General features: G+C 39.3%; 1 protein-coding gene across 1 annotated transcript in view; it reads left to right on the top strand.

The window, feature by feature from the left end:
* Nucleotides 1-13424, top strand: part of SPATA16 (spermatogenesis associated 16) — a 252946-nt gene that overhangs the window by 215713 nt on the left and 23809 nt on the right. The window contains exons 9-10 of the mRNA XM_081570959.1: nt 3644-3808; nt 8539-8622. Coding sequence (XP_081427085.1) covers nt 3644-3808; nt 8539-8622 — 249 coding nt within the window. The remainder of the gene's footprint in view (nt 1-3643; nt 3809-8538; nt 8623-13424) is intronic.

Genomic DNA, 13424 nt, shown 5'->3' with positions numbered 1-13424 from the left:
CTTTATAAAAGCCATGTACTTTGAAATTATGTATTCTTCTAAAATGAAGACTGTGCAAGTGTCCTGCAGATTTTGAATGATTTTCCTTAGATCACTGATGCACTTAAATCTCCTTAAAAAGGCAGGATTAAGGGTGTCATCTCCCATCATGCCCACAGTAGGACTTCCCAGAGAACATGAATTTTCACCTCTTGCCATAGGTGGCAGAAAGAGTTGGTGAAGGCGACAAAGACATTCCTGGTATAAGGTTTCTATGTCTCAGAAAATAATTCTCCTTACGCTCTGACACCAGTTTCCTTCCCTTTATAGATTCCTTTGCTAAATATATAACACATGGCCAAATAAGAATGATTCTGGCATTTTAAGAGTTATTGTCTAAAAGATTCTTCCAGTTTCCTATCTGGTGGCTTTTAATCCCACTGAAGATCAATCCCATTCAACCAGCTGCTCTGTTCTACCAGTATTTTTTCTTCTCTGGATCTTTGTCCTAATTATCTCACAAGCTACTGAATGCTGCTATGCTTTGCCATTCATTAACTTTATTGGCTGCTGTCAGTTTAAAATCTTATGTACTGTGCTTCCTGGGGTAAATGTTAAAGAGTTAAAATAATAAAATCTCTTGCCATGCATGAAGCTTCTTTCACAGGCTGACTTAACAAAAAAAATGACCTAACTAACCAGGTTTTAAATACCTCGTTAATTTCACTTTTTAATTTCTTCCAAGTGAAGCATAAAAGATGTTTACACATGCACATTCAAAATGAACAATAATATGTGTTTCCTACCCCCTTTTCTTTGCAATGAATGTTTCTATATATTATGTCAAATAGAAATACATTCCCAATACTTGGGCTCTGCTTTTCAGCAGTATTAGATTAGCAGTGCCACTTATCTTCCAAACATTTATCCGTACCTTCTATTAAATCTAGATAACTGTCTGGAGGAAGCCTTCATCTGAACTTGCTATTTACCTAAACTTCATTGTAGCTAGGTGCAGTTTTAGCTTCAGTCTTGGCCACTTTATTATACCCTCGCCAGCAGCTAAGCAGTCTTTTGATCACCCCTAAAGTCTCACTAGGAGGGCTACTTCCCTTTAGATTTAGCCCTTGTGAGCTAATTCCTTCATTTTTCTTTGTTTCCTTTATTTTCTTAAAGCAACAGCATTAAAGCATTCCTGCTGGCCTTTGGAGAAGGCAATGGCATCCCACTCCAGTACTCTTGCCTGGAAAATCCCATGGACGGAGGAGCCTAGTAGGCTGCAGTCTATGGGGTCGCTAGGGGTCGGACACGACTGAGCGGCTTCACTTTCACTTTTCACTTTCATGCATTGGAGAAGGAAATGGCAGCCCACTCCAGTATTCTTGCCTGGAGAATCCCAGGGACGGGGGAGCCCGGTGGGCTGCCGTCTATGGGGTCGCACAGAGTCGGACACGACTGAAGCGACTTAGCAGCAGCAGCAGCAGCAGCAGCAGCTGGCATTTATTCATTTTTATTTTTGTTTCATTTTATCTCTCAAAAGCCCCAAACTTGTAGAGGTAAAATATTGATCTATCATTTCCTAATAACCAAAGCTGCAATTGGTCTGGGGTGGGCAAGGGGAAAGCGGGGGAGGACTATTAGCACTCAACTATATTCTTTCCCTAGCATCCTATTGGTAAGGAGCACTTCCTCTTTTGTTATGCATCCAACAATCAAGCTAACAAAGCACCATTGCCTTCCACTATTTTTATTTTCCTGATGTTTTGGAAAATTACACTGATAGATTATGTTCCTGAGCAGGCTGCCGTTGTTTCTGTTCTTTGGAGTTGAGTCACTACACCACTTTCCTACAACCAGCCTTATTGTTTATTTTAAAGAAGGACAAAGAAAGCAATTTTTCTTCAGAAAGAAAACTGTGTCTCCTGCAACTCACTTTCCTCTATTTGACAGTATCCCATTGTTTAGCTACATGTTTAAACTCAATGGGTAGGCTGGCTATTTCATCAATTCAAAGAAAGGATCTCAGATCCACAATTTGCAATCATTGCTCCCATAGGTTTATAAGTTTTCAGATAAATGATTAATCGGAAATTAGTGGGGATTGACAGACATTAGTAAAATGGCTGAGATAGCTGTAAGGGAGAAATACACCAAATACAAGGCAATGGTGCTCAACTTTGCAATATTACCAAGATTCTAAGAAAGTGCCAACTTCTAGAGGTTGGTGTCAGTCAAGATGTGTATGACATTTCAGAAAGGACTGCCTTCCAAATTCAAGTTAAAATTTCAATGTTCTTTAGTAATGCTGGTTTCTAATAATTTTTCTCCTTAAAGGAAATTCTATTTTAAGAAGAAAAAGTCATGTCTGCCTTCTCTAATTTCTTGCTGGGGCGGGGTGGCGGGATCTGGCTTTGTGAGTATGCACAGATTAAAATAGTTGATGTGCAGATACTAAGCTTTAAGGTTTGTTCTCCAACTTCTGTTTGAGGTTATCTGAATACTCAGGAGGGCACTTTGCTAAAATTCCTATTTCCAGGGCCACATATCACAAGACTGTGAACTCAAGACTTTTTTTTTAACCCTTATATACCCCCTTAGGTCAGACGTGAAAGTGAAAGTGTTAGTCACTCAGTTGTGTCTGATACTTTGAGACCCCATGGACCGTAGCCTGCCAGGCTCCTCTGTCCATGGATTCTCCAGGGAAGAATACTGGAGTGGGTTGCCATTCCCTTCTCCAGGGGATCTTCCCAACCCAGGAATTGAACCCAGGTCTCCTGCATTGCAGGCAGATTCCTTTCCATCTGAGCCATCAAGGAAGCCCGTACTTCTTTCTAAATAAAAAATGTGAGAATTTATGATAAACTATGTCTCTATCAAGTAGTACAATTTGAATAAATTTCTTAGAGAAGGTAAAACATCCTCTTTTACGGCTGGCAGTAGCAAACACAAAGGTGGGCTGCTTTAATTATGTGTGCTCAGTTTTAAGAAAGTCTCAACTACCAGTATATTCATGGGGGTTGGTGGTCCTTACAAGTGCACCATAGTGTATTTCAAGATGGATTGCATCAATTGCTGGAATGGTCCTAGGAGTCAGAATAAACACTACACTACCACAAGGAGAGAAGCCAGAGTCCATGGCCATCCAATGAGAACTAAGGATAAAATCAGAGCTGGAGATTTCATGTAAGTCACCAGGGTAGGACAAATTCCACTTGCATAACATTTTTCAGGATTCAACTTGTATAAGAAATCATCCTTTGTATAAACCAAATAGTGGGCAACTATTAACTCTTATCATGCCTTTATGACATAGACAAAGTCACCCCCTTTTAAACAGACACAGCTCTGTGGGATCCCCACTGTGAGAGTGGAGTTCAAATTCAATTTAATCCATTTTTTCCCCCCTCATCCTGGCTTCCTTAGGCAAGGCCATCTGTAAACCCTTCTCAACATTCCTGGAAAGTGTTCTCTTTTCTATACATTTGTCTATTTGAAGGAAGGGTACAGACAATCCTCTAAAATAATAGAAGAAAATATTTATTTGCACTGGATGCCATTAATTCAGGGGCACTAAATATATTACAACGAGCCCTGACTTTATTCCTCAGGGAGAAGTTATTTCTGTGTTTTTGTTCTAAACCATTTCCTTCTCCTGGGAGACTAGGGGAGTTTTTGTGCGTGCTCAGGTGTGATGGAGAAGTTGCAATATGCCAGCCTTCTCAGCCGGCTGCAGAGAGTAAAGGAACAGTCCCAGGTGATCAATCAAGCAATGGCCGAGCTAGCAACCATTCCTTATCTACAGGACATCAGTCAACAGGAGGCGGAATTGGTAAGCATCTGTTTTTCTTTGTTCACAAGCCCTGAACCGACAGAAGAGTGATATGGTCTGAAAAAGAATGTAACAATAAATGGCAGTCCAAGGGCAAACTCTCCAACTCTCATGAAGCATTCTAATGAAGAAACTAGAAATTGTAGAAAGGTGTGTGTGTGTGTTTCATTTGCTCACCCTGACTAGCTAGCTTCCCTTTATTTTATAGCAAAACTTTTGTAATGTATGAAAATATAGAAAAGGGCTGATTATTCATATTCTGAGTCAGGATTTTTTGTTTCAAGTAAAGTGAAATTTAAATAAATTGTTTTTTCATTCCCAGACATGTTAATATATGATTCTCTTTGATGGAAAAGAAAGAGGAAAAAAAGTAATTGCTGGATATAAAACTGACTCTACAAAACGGTCTTTAGAGTTTTATTATTCACTTTGAGTGCCACATATATGTTGGCAGTACCAACACACACACACACACACACACACACACACACACACACATACATTAAGAGAGTCTTATTTGAGGGGAAGTTGTCAAATGGTGGGGTGTTTTTTTTTTTAACTGAATTGACCAGTTAATTCGGAAAACACAAAGCCTGTCAAAAACTAGTTGGAATACCTAGGAATAAACCCACCTAGAGTTTTATACAGAAGACAAAAGAGTTTTATGCAGAAAATTGTAAGACACTGATGAAAGAAATCAAAGACAACATAAACAGATGGCAAGATATCCCATGTTCCTGAGTTGGAAGAATCAATATTGTGAAAATAACTATGCTACCAAATGTTATCTACAGATTCAATGAAATCCCTATCAAATTACCAATGGCATTTTTCACAGAACTACAACAACAAAAAAATCTCACAATTCATATAGAAATACAAAAGACCCCAAATAGCCAAAGCAATCTTGAGAAAGAAGAATGGAGCTGGAGGAATCAACCTTCCTAACTTCAGACTATACTACAAAGCTATAGTCATCAAGACAGTATGGTACTGGCACAAAAAAAGAAATATATAGACCAATGAACAACATAGAAAACTCAGAAATAAAGCCATGCACCTATGCATACCTTGTTTTTGACAAAGGAGGCAATAATACACAATGGGGCAAAGATGGTCTCTTCAATAAGTACTGCTGGAAAAATTGGACAGCTACATGTAAAAGAATGAAATTAGAACACTTCCTAACACCATACACAAAGATAAACTCAAAATGGATTAAATGTAAGACCAGAAACTATAAAGCTCCTAGAGAAAAACACAGGCAGAACACTCTATGACATAAATCACAGCAAGATCCTCTATGACCCACCTGCTAGAGTAAAGGAAATAAAAACAAAAATAAACAAGTGTGACCAAATTAAACTTAAAAGCTTTTGTGCAGCAAAGGAAACTATAAACAAGGTGAAAAGACAACCCTCAGAATGGGAGAAAATAATAGCAAATGAAACAACTGATGAAGGATTAACTTCAAAATATACAAGCAGCTCATACAACTCAATACCAGAAAAACAAACAACCCAGTCAAAAAATGAGCTAAAGATCTTGACAGATATTTCTCCAAAGAAGACATACAGATGGCTAATAAACACATGAAAAGATGCTCAACATCACTCATTATTAGAGAAATACAAATCAAAACTACAATGAGGAGTCACCTCACATTGGTCAGAAAGGCCATCATCAAAAAATCTACAAACAATAAATGCAGGGGAGGGTGTGGAGTAAAGGGAACCCTCTTGCATTGTTGGTGGGAATGCAAATTGATACAGCCACCATGGATAACAGTGTGGAGATTCCTTAGAAAACTAGGAATAAAACCACCATATGTCCCAGCAATCCCACTCCTAGGCATATACCCTCAGGAAATCAAAACTGAAAAAGACGCATGTAACCCAATGTTCACTGCAGCTCTATTTCCAAAAGCTAGGACATGGAAGCAATCTAGATGTCCATCAGCAGAGGAATGGATAAAGAAGTTGTGGTACATATATAAAATGGAATATTACTCAATCATAAAAAGAAACACATTTGAGTCAGTCCTAATGAGGTGGATGGACCTAGAGCCTATTATGCAGAGTAAAGTCAGAAAGAGAAAAACAATTATCATATACTAATGCATATATATATATATATACATATATATATATATATATATATATGGAATCTAGAAAGATGGTACTGATGAACCTATCCGCAGAGCAGCAAAGGAGACACAGACATTGAGAACAGACTTATGGACATGGCTGGGAAGGGAAAAAGGAGTGGGTGGGAGGTATGGAGAGAGGGAGAGCGTAACATGGAAACATATATTACCATATGTAAAATAGATAGCCAATGGCAATTTGCTGCATGACTCAGGGAACTCAAAAGGGCTTGTTAACAACTTAGATGGGCAGGATAGGGAGAGAGGAGGGAGGGATGTTCAAGTAGGAGGGGACATGGGTAAGCCTATGGCTGTTTCATGTTGATGTTTGGTAGAAACCACTGCAGTACTATAAAGTAATAATCCTTCAATTAAAAATAAACAAATTTTTTAAAAAACTAGTTGGAGAAATACCTCACCGAAAAAAATCTTCAAGAAGACATGTATATTATAACCATAATATTAGAAACTACAGCACCTCATTTGAAAAACAATTACTAATCAGCGTGCTAGCCTTTCAAAGAAAGGTAAAATTTATTCCATATAAAGCTGATGGGTTGTTGGGAAGGGCTCTTTACTCAAGGCTTTAATTGAAGGTAGTGAAAACTAATTACAGACCTGAATGAATTCACATAGCAAGGGTGAGAACAACCCAAAATTATCACCTGTAATTTTCAGATAACTAGAGGAATCCTCCCTCTTTGAGCTTTGAAAGTTGTAACAAATTAATCAAGAAATGAACTGCCAACATTTATAATGTTCATCTGAATCTGCAAAAGCATATTAAATAAATATTGATATTCAAAGTAACCATTTAAAACTGTTGGAGTAGCCAAATAATAAAATTCTGCATACCAAACATTAAAAGTATGAGGGAAAAAGTCTATTAGTCAGGTAATTATTAAGTCGAACCTGGCAATAATACTTTCTAAACCTGTATGGTTTTATGCACAGAATGCCTTCTAAAAGGCTAAGTGTTTATCCTACCATTCATAAGGCATTCAGGAGTGTAGTAACTGTGGAGCTTTCCAAGTGCATATTATAGCCAATTTTAGATGATTAATGCTCCTCTGAGATAAGAGAAAGCAAAGAAAATGTTAATTTAAGAAGCTGGCACAATGTTGATCCTGTCTTCCTAAAAAGCACACTCAAGATTTAAATGAAAAATACAGGGGAGTTTCCTGCACTTAGATCTTCTTAACCACACATCTGCAGCTTTCTTTTTTCTGGAAATTCTTATATTTTTAAATATACAAAAAGAGCATGAAACTAGCATTACTGACATCCCTAACTAACATATCCGTGCAATACTCCACTACCTGAAACCTTGAAAAATAAGATTTCATGGGACATTTTCATAATTTATATATATATACCTACTAGGAAAAAAAAAGTAAATGTAAAGGGATATATATGTGCAAACCAAATATTTTTAAAAATCATGTGTCTTTCAAGATTTCATCATCTTAATAGATTTTACTTTCCAAGTACCAAGCATGGGTTAACCTAGATAATATATCCTTGAAATCCCTTTTATGATGCTACACAAACAGTGACTACTCAGTAGAAGAGTTCTGAGTGACTCAACTCCCTACCTAAAATATCTAAAGAACAGAAAGATTATCTAAGATTATCATAACGTTTGACACCACGGTGAACTGAACTGGCATTTGTTCTTCTTTAGAGAACTTTTTTTTCAGCTTCAAATGTCACATGGCTTGATGTGGCCTCATTACTTTGCAGGCACATACATCGTCTGTGTGCAGCGGTTGCTATTTAGTTGCTCAGTCGTGTCCAACTCTTTGCGACCCCATGAACTATAGCCAGCCAGGCCTCTCTGTCCGTGAGATTTCCCAGGCAAGAATACCAGAGTGGGTCGCCATTTCCTTATCCAAGGGATCTTCCCAACACAGAGACTGAACCCGTGTCTCCTACTTGGCAGGCAGATTCTTTACCACTGAGCCACTTGGAAAGTCCCAGCGTGTGTGTAGGATTATTTTAAATTGGAATATGGCAGTTTGGGGCAAAGGGTGGAATTTTAAAACTCGCCTCTGAAATGCAACCTAAAGAGAAATCTTGGTTATTTTGAAATTATAGAAAAGAAAAGAATAGTAAAAGAACTTCAGTGAGCTAGATCCTTTAAGGGGTAATAAAACAACACAATTCTAGTATGGTCCTCTGGTGAGTTTTTGCATGATGCCTAGGATTATGATACATTAGCCTCAGGAGAAAACACTAAAACGCGTTCATGTACTACATGCCATTTCCCAAGAGAATTAACTACTGCCTTCATTCTTTACAACCCAAATCTGTTTTCATAAAACATCAACACCCACTACATTAAAACCTATATGTTTTCTACAAATTTTCAAGAGGAATCTTTCCATTGTTTCAACGTTTTATATCTGCAATAATACTTGGTAATGACTGAAGCAGCAATGAGGTGGCAGTGTTCATTGTCAGAAAGATGAGTAATAAAATCATCAGCGTACAAATGATTTTTTAATTAGGTTTTAATCTGTGTATTTAGAGAAGTTATTTCTGTGTGAATTCCACACTGATAATTTTTATCTTGGTGCCACAGCTGCAGTCACTAATGGCAGATGCTATGGACACCCTTGAAGGAAGAAGAAACGATAAAGAACGTGTGTGGAATACAATTCAAAAGGTAAAACTTTCAGCTGAAGGAAAAAAAGATATATTATTCTCAAAGAAAATACCCATTTGGGGTCAAATCTGTTTAAAGATGAAAAGGAAGTTCCTCAGTTTGTTTTATTGGTGGTTTTCTTTTTAAAACAAATGCAGCTCTCTCCCTGGAAGTATAACCAAGATGAAACGTGAACATTTATTTAATTTGTTCCTTCAGGTCTGCTGCATTTCTGACTGTAGTCATGTACTTTTAGGTGTCTCTTATCATGCTCATTTTCATGTTATATTTTCATTATCTGCTCCTTCATTATTGGTTATTATATATATTTAAAGCCCCTTCATCAATGTTTCAATTTGCTCCCCAACCCTTTCTCCTGTAATTGACACTTGAGGAATAATGACTACATTTCAGGGAACTAGAAGAAAACTAGCACATTGATGTTTGGGGTGAAGAAATGACATACTGGTTGTTAGAAATCAGAGAACATCTCTTCGTTGGTTACCTGAGTTACACAAAACAAGCCCTGAGATGCACCTGGCCCCAGGTACTCAGGAGACTTGTGTGATATCACAAGACCTTCTGACAATGTAGGAAGGAATAGTGTTGGTTTACAGTCCAGATGAAAGTGATAAATTCTGATCAGTGTACTCCCCACTCAGTCTCCTCCAATCATGGTAAGAACCTCCAAAGGGAAAACTGGTGTCAGGAGACATGAGAAGAAAAAAACTGTTTAAGAGGTAAAGTCAGCCATGAGGGATTTTGATGCATTTGCAGAAATATGTCTCTTCTATAATCAATTCAGAGAACCTAGGGTGAATGTATAGAACAGAAATCAACTGAACTCATCTAATATTTGTTGAATATGTACTATGCCTGAAAGATCGCTGTGTGTTATGGACCTTTTGCTGGGCAAGACAAACACAGCCCCTACCTATATGGGCCTTACCACTTAGGAAAGAAGCAGCTACTTAAATGTTTATAAATATTATATTCTAAAAGTGGATGTTCAGTGATTATGGGAACAAATAGAGGAATATAATCTGGTCTGAGAGGTCAGAAAATCCATCTCTGAGAAAGTGATATTTGTAAAACATTCGAAAGATAGTAGGAGCTATCTAGATAAAATGGGAGATTTCTACACAGAGGAAAAAGCTTGTACCAAGAATGCTAGGAGAGCATGGTAAAACTGACAAGGAATAAGGAACATGTTTTAAAATGAAGTGCAAAGGCAGGAGAAATCAAATCACAGAAGGTCTTATAAATTATGTTCAGGATTTAGAATGTTCCAGGAAGTCTTTATGTGGTAAATTTTTTTGAGACATCTCTAGGGCTGTAGTGGGATAACAGACTGAGGCTACAGAAATCTGGCGAGGTCAGTTATAAGGTGGTAGCATGATCTACTTTGGTGGGCACAGAGATGGAGAGAAGCAGATATAAGAAATATTCAGGAAGCAAGTCCACAGGCCTTATTTACTGATTGCATATGGGAGTTTAGATGACGGAAGAAGTTAGAACAATGCTCAGACTTTGGGCTTGAGCCACCAGGTGGGGAATAGGGAGAGGTTTGCTGGTGCAAAGGAAGGAAGGAAACACTTCAAAGAAGCAGCTTTTGGCTGAGAACATAAACACTTTCAGAGTCCACAGGAAGCATACCAGGCATTTGAAAAGGAAGTTAATATACACGGTGGTTAACTGGGTATGAAAATGTAGGTAACTGAAAAGGAAAACAATTTATCACAATGGAACCATTAAAAGAAACAGCTACTATCCCTTAAGGGCTAGAGAATCAAAGGGAAGAGACTGCAATTATTGAAACTTGGGGTTGGGACCCAGCTGGGCCACAACTCCGATCTCCTTCTAGGAGGTGCTGTTTAGCTGGTGCCAGTGTCCCCGAGCTTGGAGGAGAAAGCTCCTCCAAGTCGTGAAAGCTTTCTGAGGAGGGGGCACTAACCCACTGGTGCTGATGGGGAGGGAGGAAAGCAGTTTTAATGGAGGTTATTTGGCAACTTTTGGAAAAACTAGATTTCACAGCCACTACAGAAAAGAAGGTATATTTCTAGAGCAAAGAACCTTTACTGGATAGATGTTCACAGGAACCCCAAGCAGACAGGAAGCCCGCAGTAAATAAACAAGCAGCAAGTCCCTCTTTTCTCCTTTGATTTTACAGTGCCCCTCTATCGTCCCCTGTTGATGGAGACAAAGAGCTGGCAAAACAGAAATGGAGTTTACAGAGTTCCAGCCCCAGCATCAAAGGGTGAAAGTGAAAGTGACTCAGTCTTATCTGACTTGTGATCCCATGGACTATACTATACAGTCCATGGAATTCTCCAGGCCAGAATACTGGAGTGGGTAGCCTATCCCTTCTCCAGGGGATCTTCCCAACCCAGAGATCGAACCCAGGTCTCCTGCATTGCAGGCGGATTCTTTACCAGCTGAGCCACCAGGGAAGTCCAAGAATACTGGAGTGGGTAGCCTATCCCTCCTCCAGGGGATTTCCCAACTCCAGAATTGAACTTGGGTCTCCTGCATTGCAGGTGGATTCTTTACCAACTGAGCTATCAGGGAAGCCCCACTGGGGTTAAGGGACAAAAGGCCAATAACTGGATTTCCCTGGTGGCTCAGACAGTAAAGAATCTACCTACAGTGTGAGAGACCCGGGTTTGATCCCTGGGTCAGGAAGATACCCTGGAGAATGAAATGACTACCCACTCTAGTACTCCTGCCTGGAGAATTCCATGGACAGAGGAGACTGGTGGGCTACAGTCCATGGGGTCGCTGGCACAAAAGTGCATTGAAGTTAGGGTATTGAAACTAGGGCAAGATATCCAAGGTGAAATACAGGAGTCTGGAGTTCTGGATAGAAGACTGAATAGAGATAGAGATTTCTAAATCATTGGCAAATTGGTGATAACTGAAATCACTTGAGTGAGTGGCATGGCAGAGAAAGAGCAAATAATGAGAAAACAGCTTTGAGGAGCACATTTCAAATTTAGGAGGAAAACTCTACAAAGGAGACTAAGAAGGAATGATAGGGCAAACCAAAGCTAGAGGTAAACCAAATCCAAGGCTCATGGGAGTCAAGCAATATAATTAAATATTTGTGCTGACTACATAAAGAATTGTTTAGCACAGAGTAAACTACAGCCCATAGGTCCAAAATCAACCATGTACTTATTTTTGTAAATAGAGTTTACTGCACATAGCCATGCCATTCATTTAAGTATTATCTATGTCACCTTGACCAAGTTGAATAGTTGCCATGAAGACCATATAGCTCACAAAGCCTAAAATATTTGCTATCTGAAAAGTGAAGCGAAAGTGTTGGTCGCTCAGTTTGTGTCTGATTTTTTGTGGTCCCATGGACTATAGCCTGCCAGGGTCCTCTGTCCATGGTATTCTCCAGGCAAGAATACTAGAGTGGGTTGCCATTCCCTTCTTCAGGGGATCTTCCCTACCCGGGGACTGAACCTGAGTCTCCTACGTTGCAGGCAGGCTCTTTAGCATCCAAGCCATCAGGGAAGCCCCCTACACACAAAAAAGTTTGCTGTACCCTTGTACCCTGGTTTAAACCAGTATCCCTCCAAGAAATATTTGCATTTGTAAAGTAAATATTTATATTTACAAATCCAAGAGATAACAGAATAGTCCAATTACGAAATTCCAGCCAAAAAGGTGGAAGAGTGACTGACATTTGTCTACACCTGCCTGCACTTTGTAGGCAAAGTTTCACCTCACCCTAAGCTAGTGATCTGATGTCCACATTCACAGGAGAACTCAGCCAGCAGCTTCACACTTTGTCCTCACTGCAGTTACTCTACTGCTGTGTTAAATACCATCCCAAATATAGTGGTTTAGAACAAAATTATCTCCCACAGGTCTATGGGTTGACTAGACTCAGCCAGGTGGTTCTTGCTTGCTGTCTCTCCTGCAGTTCAATCAGATGACTTCTGTGCCTTGGGCTGGAGTCACCTGACAGCTAAATGTTCTGGACTCTAGGATGGCTCCCTCATATGGTTGATATCTGATATTAGTCAGCTGAGACATTGACTGGAGTGCCTAAATATGGCCTCTCCATGTGAATTAGGCTTTAAACAGCACAAGAGCTGGGTTCCAAGAGGAAGTATCTCAAGAAAAAGGAAGTAAAAACCATCAGTCTTCTAAAAGACTAAGTCCAGATCTAGGATAGCAACTGTTACCATATTCTATTGGTCAAAGCAGTCATAGGCCTGCCCTGAATCATAGGGTTGGAGAAACAGATTTCAATTTTTCAAAGTGGAGTAATATGTGCATTTGTGGAAAGAATGAGGTTATAGCATCCATCTTAGAGATAAACTTTAGCAGTGGAGCCATGGATCGGGGCCCCGGACAGGAAGACATATCTGCAAGCAAGCAGGAGTCAGGAGAATAGTCAAGTTCAAGGCCTCTGAGATTGGAACAGCTCAGAACCACTCCACCCAACCATCGGGTAACTAGAAAGACTCACTGGTGAGCAGCCAATCTTTCCAAATTAAAAGTCCTGGTAATGATCCCAGCTTTCTAAATGGAAGCTCCTGAAAGGTCTTTAGGAAGATGTGAATGGGAAGGAACAGGGTGCCAAATTTTTCCCAAGGGCTTTTAATTTGGTTAATGCGACGCTACAAAGCATGATCGTATCACTTTCAGACGATTCCGGTAGCAAGTAAGTAATTTCCTTTTACTGCTACAGAGTTAATTTGCATGTGCAGAAAAAAAAATAATTAAAAAAAAGCTAATTGTACAAGCTACACTGTGTTCTGAGCCCACTAGAAGTTGATATCAGCATCACCACCTCTGAGATCTGT

The sequence above is a fragment of the Giraffa tippelskirchi genome, chromosome 2, assembly GCF_054371585.1.
Source record: "Giraffa tippelskirchi isolate mGirTip1 chromosome 2, T2T-mGirTip1v1.2.pri, whole genome shotgun sequence".
In the NCBI taxonomy this organism is placed as follows: Eukaryota; Metazoa; Chordata; class Mammalia; order Artiodactyla; family Giraffidae; genus Giraffa; species Giraffa tippelskirchi.
This window is presented reverse-complemented; position numbering and strand designations above follow the sequence as displayed.